The sequence below is a fragment of the Sorghum bicolor genome, chromosome 4, assembly GCF_000003195.3.
Source record: "Sorghum bicolor cultivar BTx623 chromosome 4, Sorghum_bicolor_NCBIv3, whole genome shotgun sequence".
In the NCBI taxonomy this organism is placed as follows: Eukaryota; Viridiplantae; Streptophyta; class Magnoliopsida; order Poales; family Poaceae; genus Sorghum; species Sorghum bicolor.
Window position 1 is genome coordinate 64523826 of NC_012873.2, and position 12183 is coordinate 64536008.

The 12183-nt window shown below is 43.6% G+C and overlaps 1 protein-coding gene across 1 annotated transcript; it reads right to left on the minus strand.

Moving 5' to 3' along the window:
- LOC8075190 (cytoplasmic tRNA 2-thiolation protein 1) lies at positions 486 to 3989 on the minus strand. Its single transcript, XM_002454549.2, has 10 exons — positions 3573 to 3989; positions 3097 to 3211; positions 2484 to 2626; positions 2257 to 2376; positions 2066 to 2178; positions 1878 to 1970; positions 1739 to 1779; positions 1377 to 1443; positions 1180 to 1291; positions 486 to 819 (listed from the first exon to the last, which is right to left on the minus strand). The coding sequence occupies exons 1-10, from the start codon at positions 3687 to 3689 to the stop codon at positions 646 to 648; spliced, it is 1095 nt and encodes a 364-aa protein (XP_002454594.1). The 5' UTR covers positions 3690 to 3989; the 3' UTR covers positions 486 to 645.

Consider the following 12183-nt stretch of genomic DNA (forward strand, 5'->3'; position numbering starts at 1 on the left):
ACTCTGGAAAATGATTTTTTTGAAATGGATCAAAATACGAGGAAATTAAACTGCATCTAGTGACCAATGATCTGTTCTAGCCAGCGTAAAGAGAACTTCACAATGGAAATGGCGTTTCGTGACTAAGCTGGTATCGGGCATTGGAAATGCAGAAGGTGCCTTTCTTTAGCATTTTCCCTTAAACTTTAGCCTTTCTTTAGCATTTTCCCTTGCTCAAACTTTCGAAATTAGAACTTTGCTGAAACAAATAGAAGCCTGTTTAGATCCCATGAATTGAATCTAATATCTATGAAGTGCTTCCTATATCATTAGTAGACTACAATTCCTGTGAACCGCCCAAGAGACATCTAAATGGCCCAAGAGACATCTAAATGCCATCTAGTAATGGTCAATAATCTGTTCTAGACTTACCCACTGCCATCAAAATGGAAATGTTGTCTTGTGACCGAGCTTATGTATCCCCCAAAGCATTGCAGTTTTTGGGATTAAAGCAAACTAAAGATGGCGTCAAAATTGTGGCCAGAGAAATTCTTTTGGTTCACGAATGCAGACTGAAGTCAGATAAAACAATGACTAGAAAATCTGCTTAATGGCCAATGACTATCAAAAATTATTACAATTTTGGAGCAAAATAGCAGTAGAGATCTAGAAATCAAAGTTCCCATGTTTCCCTTGTAGACTTGTATTCCTCCTCTCTGAACGTTTGGTGCGTTGCTTACCATCACTGTCAGCTCCAGCACCTGATTTGGTCCTTCCAATGCCTAGTTTCGGCAAGCCTCGATTCAATCCATCCAGCAAGACGCATGCTTTGCATAATTTCTGACCCAACAGAAGTTCATCAAATTCAGTTACTTCCACAAAAAATGTTAAGGATTTATAAGATATATAACAAGGGCAAAATCATGCAGTTTGAATTATTGGGTAAACAATTAGTATATACCGTGCATACAAAGCTAAGGACCCATGGCACATTGTCTGTTTCGAATAGGTTAGGGAGTAAACAAGGCATCTTGAAGCATTAAAATGCATGTGTAAGCTATTTCAATAGAATTAGTCTTCACTGTGTGGGCTGTTCTTCAAATATACTCATTGCTTATGAAGTGTCTTAGCAGAAGCAGAGTGTTTGACTATTCATGTTCCATATGCATAAAAAGAATTCAATTGATTTCATGACAATACCTGACTAGAAATGTAGCCACATCGTTCACATGTTCCTTGCTCGGGCATCCTTGTTGTTGTGGAGATTCTGAAATTTTCGCCAGATTTTATGATGTCCAGTATAGCTCTAGGCCTGCAACATTGATTTTCTACTGAACAAGGCTACTGAAAGAACATTCAGACATCAATAGAATATATGGAGAAATTTGATTATTTACCTCATTCTTTCTAAATCTTTAATAAATTCACGAGCAAAACCACGGTATGCATTTGGTGAATAGATGCCTGGATCATGATATAACCAAATTAACCCATTCTCAATTCTAACATAATCGTGACACAGGTCAATAAAATAAAGTTGAGAGGAATGAAGTTGAGCAGAAGTGTACTTAAGCGTATGGTATTAGTGTAAGAAAACACAGCATAACCTATAGATGCTAGAATGCTAGAGCAGACAGTGATGATTGACCTATGTTTTGATTTAAGTACCATCCTAGCATCTTCTGATATTAGAACAAAGTGAACTGCTTCATTGTGGAAAAAATGAAAAGAATTGAACAGAAAAGGAACCAGACATTACATTCTGTGGAAAAGTAATCCAGCTTTTTGAAGTATGCATACGTGCCATACAGTTAAGGATTTAAAATATACTTGAATAAAGTCAGTGTAGAAAAAAAAATGAAGATATAACTATATAAGATATTTCATAGACAGGATATATGACAATCTCCTTCTCATAGGTGTATTTGAAAGGCTTGCATCTTGGTATTGGCCCATCTTCACCAGTAGTTATAAAGGTACATCTACTTAACCTATAAGGAGCAACACATCCTCAAAAAATCATCGAAAAGTATAAAAAATAAACTCTGGAAACAGTATGTCCTACAAGGCTACAACCAACATATACCTTGCAATATCACCACGCAGAATGTTCAGCAAGACAGTTTCTGCAATGTCATCTGCATTATGCCCAGTTACAATCTTATCAGCTTTCAGCAGAGCAGCACCTCGATCTAATGCCTACAGAGAAAAGGATTGTCTGTGAAGATGGAGTAAAGAACTAATGATAGATGTGAAAAGTTTGCAGGTAAAGACTACCTGACGTCGAAAAACTCCACAGAAAGTACAATTGTTTTTCAGACCAATTGCTTTCACAATATCATCCATTGTCCAGCCATACAAATCTTTATAGGAAACAATCTTCAGTGGCAAGCCATACTGCAACAAGGGAATAGTAGAACTCACTGAATTTAAATAGAACACAGTAAAATATTGACAGCCAAAGGTTCCAGAAAACTGAGCGAGTGTTTCTGCGAGCGGGGGACCTGTATTTCATTCCTTTTGACAGTTTCTAGTGAGTCGTCTCTATATCCTGTGATTCCTTCATCGATGGATAAAAGGAACAAATCAAGTCCATAGTTGTGATGACGGTTTAACTCCGATAACACATATGCAAGCACGGTTGAATCTGCATTACAGAAATAAAAGAAATGTTGGAATCTGCAGAAAGATCAAGCATATTTAAACAAGAAAGAAGCATGTGGACATGTGGTATTCAACTAGAAATTGCATAATAAATAAATAACTAGATAAAACTCTCCTTTGTACTGTGGCTAACTCAAATGGCACAGTAATAACTACTATGAATGGTTTAATAATGCTCATGAATCATGATAGAATGGCACTTAACCTATGAAACCTTATACTGAATAGATCAAAGACACAGCCATAAGGCTCCAAAGAAGATGGTAACACCTTCCATATTGCTATGTAGTTTAGTTGTTATTTCCAGAAGAGAATAGATATGTATTATGAAAAAATATGTATATATTTAAGAATTTAAAATGTACAGAACCTGAAAGTAAGATGTGCATTGCTATAAATAGTACTATCTGCGACTTCTTTACCAACTGATGGCATGTCCAAATTTGGACTTACCTTTTCCACCAGAAGCTCCAATTGCCACACGCTCGCCAGCTTTAAACAAAGAATTCTCGACAATAGTTTGATGAATTTCGTCCTCAAAGACGATATAGAAGCATTCCCTACAGATCTAAAAGAAAGAATCTAAGCAATGTTTTAAATAAACATAAGGATGAAATCATAAGGACATCCATGGCATCCACATAAGCACCATAAGGATAGAACGTACACGTTCAAAGGAACAAAAATATGCAGTAATCACACAAGCTGTGTAAATAAAACATCATATAAACAAAAATCTTAACAAAAAAAAACTCATAACAATTACACAAAGGACACCATTTCTTCACCCCCACTTTGCAGAACTACAGCAGAAACCGGTATCCTAACCTAAAATTATTACAATTAAGCTACCCCAAGTAAAATGAAAATTCACTATAACATCACAACAAATTACAACGGAAGCGAGACGATGGCGAGGGCAGGCGCACCTGTTCTAGGGTTTTGGGCCGCTTCAGCGCGGCCTTCCTCTCGCCGCACCTCACGCAGAGGCGACTCCCCGCCCTTGGCGGCGGCAGCCTCGCGCCGTCAGCGGCGGGGCCGTCCATGGAGGAGGGTTGAAACCGAGGTCGCCGCGCCTGCGAGAACCTTCCAAGCAAACGCACCTTTGATTTCCGATCGGAGGGATGAAGATAGCTCGACACGTAGGTGTGCGCGCTACGGCGCAGGCGATTGGTCGTGCTACGCGGCTGGATGCTAAGGTGGCCTTGGTCGTCGTGCTACGTCGAACTGAGACGGGAGCTTCGGACTGGTTTCAAGATACGGCCAGCGGCGAAGTGGCGGCGCCGGGAGGGAAAGGGGAGGTGATCCGAGCGGCGGCGGTTTGGGGAAAGGCGCGAACAGTCAAGTGGGCTCCGGCTTTGGGCTTTTCACCCAAATAGGACCGATTTGTGAGGGTCAAGATTGGGCTGGATTCCCGCTTGCCCAGAATCCCTGATGGGCTGATGGGTCTTCATGGGCTAGATTGCGACCCAGTCTAGTTTCCCTCCAGAAAAGCCTTCCATCCATTCTAAATTGCAAGTCATTACAAAATTTGAATCTTGGAGTGTCAAAATTTTTTAAGTTTAACTAAATTTATATGATAAAATAATTATTATTATGATACCAACTAAGTATCATTAGATTCTTTCTTAATTATATTTTTATAGTATACTCACTTTACGTTACAAATCTTAGTATTTTTCTCTATAATTTTGATCAAACTTGAAAATGATTTAACTCTCTAAAGTTTTTGAAATTATTTATAATTTGAAATGGAGGGAGTATACAAGACCGTATTGCTTCACGTCACGTGCGTGCTACCTCGTACCCTACTGCTCAACGAACTCTCTCTTTTTGTTGCGCACTGCACATAAAGGAGTGCAAGTATTACCGTTACAATTTGCACAGGGAAAGTTGCTAGTAGCAAATGTCAATTATTATTCACATCATATTTAAAACTAATTGTGAAAAGGTGGTTGCTTTTATCCGGCCGGTCACTCCTCTTTAATTCGGACACATGTAGCTTTTTCCTATCACCGGGGCGAAAAAGGAGGGAATATTTCGTTTCTACTCATCCACCGTACCTCTATCATGGAGGAAATCATGGTATGGCACTTTTGCGCGATCCATCGTCTCCCCACTAATCAAACTCTCTTTGAGCACCTTTTCCTCTTTTTTACCCGTCTCTCTATCATCATCATCACAAAAGCTGTAGCTACTGGTCTTAGCAGTCATCTCGCCATCCATCCATCCATGCATATCACTATGGACATATTGGGTAACGGAACTTTAGTCATCTAATTTTTTGTCATAAACATTTGAATAGGTGAACTAAAAGTACTTTGTCTTTTAATTTTCATCTAAATACTAATTTCATTAGTTGGCAAATGTGAACTACCATAGATTAAACGGTGTATGTGAGTCTTTTTGTCTAAAAAACTTCCATGCTTGCCTTTAGTCCATGTATATGTAGTAATTAAAACTGGACTAAATTTTGGTCACCTAAACTTTTATTCTAAGTGATCGAGACAATATAGGGCCTGCTAAATTTAGTCAATTAAACTTTAGTGACTTTAGTATCTGAAGTTCTAAAACACAATGACTAAAAAGAAACTAAAATAGTTTAGTCCCACTAGTCATCCAAGAATAGCTAAAATAATTTTAGCGGGGTAAAATTTAGCAAGGGGACAAAACAAGGTCATAGTGTAGGATGACGCAACTAAGTCCCCGTTTGGCACGGCTCCACTTCACTAGTAAAGTTGTTTTGGGGGCTTTAGCTCTATGAACAGCTCTATCGGTGGAGCTAAAACCGTTTTGGTAAATCGTTTGGCAAAGTAGCTCCTTCCTTAAAATATGCTCTCATAAAAAACACTACGTAGGATGAGGTGAAGTCAAGAGAAGTCATTATTTTTTGCTCATTCGCACCCTAAAGCTCTATAGGAGCATGTTTTTAGAGGCTTCATCGGTGCAGCCATTTCATTTTACGCTGTTTCGCATAAAATGGCTCTAAACGACTCCTGAAGCCGTTGAAGAGGCCCTACAAGCCGTCTGCACAAAATCGCCAGACCTTTTCAGTTTCAGCCTACGCCGTGCCGAAAACTAAAAGGGAAAAAAGAGGAACGTGATGGTCGTTTAAAGCGGGAGTAACTTTTGTTAGTATCGTAATGATGACGCAAATTCAGCCTGGGAAAAAAGATCCTCGGAGCCGCCCGTCAAAAAAAAAAGGCGATCGGTGGCGGTGCGCACGGCCCGGTCCGACGATTCGGCGGCTCGTGAAGCCATTTACGCTTGGAACCCAACGCCGCGTCGTCGTCCACCGCCACCGGCCAAAGCGCCCGTGCGCATGAAGGCCATGAATGCCGGAGTGGCATGGCGGCTGCATTGCCCGGATGCATGCATGCTCTGCCTCCACCGTCTCCGTCTCCGTCTCCGTGTCCGTGTGGATGAACCACGGTCACACGTCGGCTCACTCACATAAATAGTCGCCGTAAACAGATCACGAGGGGGGGACCCGGCCGGCCGTCCCGTGCGCGACGGCAACGGGATCACGCTTTCCGTTCCGTCCCACGCGCAAATTCATGGCGCGGTTGCCCCGTCGGACGACGGTAGTAGTAGTAGTACGGAGATACGCATGCTCCTGCACACTGGTGACTGGTCCCAGTAACTAACAACTAACCGCATGCATGATGAGTATTATTATTACCACGTGCCCTGCTAGCTACTAGCAGGATCGATCGGAGTAACAGGGGTCGCACGCACGCGTGCATGGACCTGGGCTGTCGGCTGCCCTGCTCGGCAGCAGTTCGTCCCTGTGTGTTCTTCTCATGCATCGAAGGATTGAGAGCCTCTGCAGCCTGCTGCAGCACTCCGCAGTAGATCTGGAGGCTGTTGAGATCGATCGATGTCAGTAATTTGGATCGTTCCGAGTTATGGGTTATGGCGGTTGCCTCAGTAGATCTGGAAAGGGAAAACGAGGGTACAGAGACTAACGGAATCTGGGAGGGAGCAGGAGCACTGCAGCACTGACAGCCGCGACCCCGCGAGACCCCCGCAGATAATGGATGGATCGGTTGCATGCAGAAGCCAGAGAAAGCAACGCAAACAGCGGCGCGGCAAGTACCCCTTGGAAAGGATGCCGTTGATTCCCACGGCCGCGGTCGCGCTGGGCCGCAGCAGCACGCGCCGGTGGCCGGTGCTAGATTCGATCGCCTATGCAAGCAAGTGTCCCGCCCCCGCCCGCGCAGTGACCGCCGTCTCCTCGCCTCGCCTCGCCTCGCCTGGTCCACTCCGCTGCCGACGTCGCCTCCAAGCAAGCCTGCCAGTAGAGTGACCCATCCATATCTTTTCTAGTATATCTTTTTTTTTTCTTGATTGAAATGGCACGAGAACCACCCGTTTCAGAGATAAGATAAGGCCTCGTTTACTTCCACCCAAAAACTCAAAATTTTTCAAGATCTCCCGTCACATCAAATCTTTAGACGCATGCATAAAGTATTAAATATAGACGAAAATAAAAACTAATTGCACAGTTTGGTCGAAATTGACGAGACGAATCTTTTGAACCTAGTTAGTATACCACAAACAAACGAAAGTGCTACAGTATCGCGAAATTTTTTCCTTCAGAAAGTAAACAAGGCCTAAGCTGATTTGATGAGGCCACCATTCAAGGAAAACAAAAAAAAATATCTACAATAGCTCAAGCTAGTCCTAGCTTTATTACGTACCACCAACTTGCATGCAACCCACACATTGGCGGTTGCCCTGCGTCCGTCCAAAGCAGGTCGCGGCGAAACAAGCGTGGACAGCGAAGCCGATGATTCTACTACTTACTACCCCTCCTCCTACTTCCCCGTAGCGCTGGTACTGGTAGCCAAGCAAGCAAGCAAGCATCGGATTCCTTGAGAAAACGGCAAGCATCTTTTGTCGATCATAAGATGGCCCCGTTACGTACGTACAAGCGGGATAGCGATCCGGCACGGGGAGGGAGAGGATAGGCCCGGAAAAGAACAAACCGGGCGAGCAACTGCCAGGACCCGTCCGTCCATGCATGCGCTGCGAGCGCGCTTTCACCCGCCCACCACGCCGATCGGCTGTGCCGCTTTCACTGTGCCTGTGCGCCACTGTCACTGTCCTTGCATTGCCTGACCACGAGACACGCGCGTACGTTCGCAGTCACCGACCCCCGTCCCGTCCCGTTGCATGGCGGGCGACTGCTCAGTCGTCACAGGACGGTGCCGGTGCGTGCATGGGGGATTGGGGACCGATCGATCGACCGTCTGCGCCGGGGAAGGGGATGGATGATGATGCCAAGTGCCAAAACAGAAGGTTCTTGTGCTGCCAACAAAAGCTGCTGCCCAGCCCGGCTGGGGTTTTCATTGATGTTTGCTCTGTAACATCTCTGCTGCCCAGCTCTGACCTGATTGTGTTGTGCCCCCCCTCTACTGCTCTTTTCTCTGGCACCGGTCCAATTGTGTCGGCTATATATAGAGATTACTGTACTACTACTGATTTCCAAGCGGACAATCTCTTTATATATAGTTACTAGTACAGCAGATGCTCAACTTGCAATTTTTTTTTTGTTTTAATCCTACTAGCTAACACAGCATCCTTGCTCTGCAGGCATAGTCAATGGTTTTATAGCAGTGCTACTTCTGAAGAGATTCCTGAATGCAACAAGCAGGAATGCAGGAATTCGGTATATGCTTTGCAGGTCTGGTATATTTTCTTGGCTGCATCGTGCTTCTGTCATCTGGAAATGGATAGCATCATTGACCATGTTCCCTGGGAGCCGATCTCTGTTCTCCTGCAGTTACTTACTCCAATTGTCAGTCTTTTTGTTGTGTATTAGTACGGATTAATATTCTACTAGTAGTTAGTTGCAACAGGCAAGTAGTAGGAGTAGGTTATTACTGAGTATTACTGTATACTACTGTATTATTCCTGGCTTGGTGCCTTGGTCTTACTTTTGTCCAAATTATTACCACAGGTAAATTTGGCTGTACTAATCTGGAAGCCCTACACTACCGGAGAAGTTCATTAATCAATCATGGGATGTCGTTACTTGGGTAATTTAAGTGCCATTTGGATCCAACCTTTTTGTCGCAATTAGTGAGGCGCATGTGACATCAGAGAATCGCGCAAAACTTCGATTGGTCGGAAGGCATGCATGTGATGAGATCTTCCTTTTTTGCTCCTTATTTTCTTAATTCATACCGTGGCAGCGATTCAACTTTAACTTGAAGCAATATATACATCACATGAAAGTTCAGAGTCCAGATTATTGACCAATATAATCTCTTATTTTAAAGGATGATCCCATATCCCAATCTGTCTGCGTCGGCTAGTATTATTGTATCCTATGATATGTCTGTTTGTAACGTGGTAAAGGACATTGGATCCATTTGGACTACAGGGACAAGACGACGAAATGCCTTCTTACAAATAAACGATTAAATGAGGAGAATCCAAGGCTACACTGCAAAAGAGGTTGGAGCATACAACATTCTTTTTGGTGGAGGCGCTGTCTTTGTCCATCGATATTATCCGTGTCAACTCTTGCGTCAGTAGCTAGGTCACGCATGTATCGGTGGTCAACCGTTGACAATTTTTCTCAAGCCCGAGAGAAAAAAGATCAGTTTTTTAAATAGCCGGCTAGGGCATTTAATTAGCTATCTACATCTCAAAACAGGCCATAGTCGACTATAGCAGCAACTAAGAGCTAAATTGTAAAAGAAAAACTTGGCTAGATCTTTCTCAAACAGCTAGAGCCGAGATAGCAAAAGCTATAGCCAGAGATTTAAAACCTAAAACAATGATTCATGTTTTTACATATGGGACTGCACAACGCGAGCGTTTACAATTTTGTCTTATTCCTTGTTTTTTTAAAAAAATACCGCTTTTTTACATCCTGTTTGGCATGGATCACTTTATTAGTGAAGTCATTTTTTTTGCTTCAGCTCCATGAACGACTATATCGGCGAAGTTACGGCCGTTTTGGTTAACCTTTATTAAAACATGCTCTCACATAACCTCATGCATAACCCATCAAGACAAGATGAAATTGGGTCAAGCCACTATTTTTGGCTCTATGTCACCTCAAATCTCTGTGAAAGCACAATTTAAGGAATTTTCTAAGTGAGCCGTTTTGTTTTACCCCGTTTCAATCAAAAACAACTTCAAACGGCTTCGAAAGCCGGTGAAGAAGCCATGTTAAATGGGACCAAAATCTGGCTCTCCCTATCCCATCTTTACTGGAATCCTAAATTTCTCCAAACATTCCATTTCCATACTCCCACGTCCTACACGCTAGCAACACAAAGTAGCTAACACATAGGCTGTGCACATTATCGTTGCTCTACCTCTAAGATATGTTGTATAATCTGCATTGCAAATTGTAAGTTGTTGTGATTTTGTCTACGTACATCTTTTGCTACACAACTAAATATAAAATTATGTCTTGATGTATAATAAAAATCATGTGCCTAAAAAAGTTAGAATGACTTATATAATTCCGTATGGAAGGAGTATTTGTTTAGTTCTATACGCAATGTGATACATGATGGATTGATGAATGTTTCTAGTGGAAAAATGGTGCATAACCATTTTAAATCCAATTTAACGTCGATCTAAAATTTTCAATTTTTCATAGTTTTGTGTTTATCCCTAGGGTCTAATATCTTTTTTTATACCAGTACATTGAAAAGACAAAACCCTGTGTGGGCGTGCATAGCCATTATGGCCTTGTTTAGTTTCCAAAATTTTTTAAGATTTCCCGTTACATCGAATCTTATGACACATACATGAAGCATTAAATATAGATAAAAAAGATAACTAATTATACAGTTTATCTGTAATTTGCAAGACGAATCTTTTGATTCTAGTTAATCTATGATTAGATAATAATTGTTAAATAAAAATAAAAATGATACAGAATATTTCCGCGAACTGAATATGATAGAACGAAGGAACAAGTGACTGCACGGATTGAAACGGCACCACTTCCCTGCTCTCGACTGCTAACATACTCGTAGCAGCAGTACGTAGGATATCTGAATGCTGATTGCAAGAGGACAAAGGCAACGCGTCCAAGGCGAAGGACACCGCCATGCATGATGCATCGCCCAAAGGACCCAAGGACTTGGGAAATGATGATGACACACGTGCACGCCGCAGCCCATCGAAATGGTGCGGGCGCAGCGGCAGTGTGGTGGTGCCCGGTCCCGTCGTGACCCTGAGCGCACGGCAGCGAGCGCGGCGCCGGTTTCTGCATGCTACTGGTACCCCTGCCTTCTTGCGGCCCGGCCCGTCCACTCGGCGTCGGCGGGGCCCCGGCCCTTCCACTCGGCGCTAGACAAACAGTACCAGTAGTCCAGTACGTACCACCTCCGAGCGCGTCGATCCAGGGGCCTGCTCTGCTCTGGTTCAGACTGCGATCGATCCGCCTGCGCTAGCTGCTGCCTCTTGTGTCTGCGACTACGAGGCGCACGCTCCGGTACGATCGACGACATGGGCACGCCCTGTGTGTGGATCTGTACGTCCAGCCGGTCTCTCTCCGGTTGACATTTATGCCTCGCTCACGCTGCCAAGTTGCTACTACTTGTACTACTGTACAGGCTCGTGCTGCTACGTGAGCATGTTCAGTTGCTCACTGCCGATTCTAAACAATTTGAACAACAAAAAAAAAACCGAACTCTGACGCTGCATTGTATCCCACAGTTTCAGAAACGGTTAGCATTTCAGTTCCCAATTCAAAAACCTGTGACACGGGGTTTTGCTCTACTACTACGGCCTTGTTTAGTTCACCCAAAAAAGCAAAAAGTTTTCAAAATTCTCCGTCACATCGAATCTTGCGACACATGTACGAAGCATTAAATATAGACGAAAACAAAAACTAATTACACAGTTTAGCTGGAAATCGCGAGACGAATCTTTTAATCCTAGTTAGTCCATAATTAGATAATATTTGTCACAAACAAACGAAAGTGCTACAGTACCAAAATCCGAAATCTTTTCGGAACTAAACAAGGCCTACGACGGGCACCACCAATTGGCAAGCGTAGTGGGAAATTTATCAGATGTAGTACCGTCAGTAGGAGAGACACTTGCAGCAGAGCTCTTTCGGCCGACAGGCTCTCGTCAGTCGCAGGCGGATAGAACCCGAATAGGCCCCCGCGCTCCCTGCACTGTTCGCTGGACTAGGCCCGTCCTGCCCCAGTCCTGCTGCTGTACCAAACAGCACGCTTTTTCAGAGAGAACCTTTCGGGAGTTACTCCGCTGCTGTACTGCGTCGTCTGCTTCCTGTTTCGGACCACACAACCCACAAGTTCCTTTCGTTCGTCAGCCCCTGCAACGTTTCATTTTTCTCCTCTTTTCATTTCCCGAATTTCCGTATGTCCCGTAACGTTTTGTCCACAGGGGAACAAAGCCTGCAACGCAAGACTCGCAACGTCCCTCTCCGTGAACTGTACAGTACGGGCAGTCGCGGCCGGTTAAACACGCCACCGTTCCGCTCCGATCCTCGCCGTTAAGATTTTCGAATTTGAAACCCCCATCAGCTGGCTG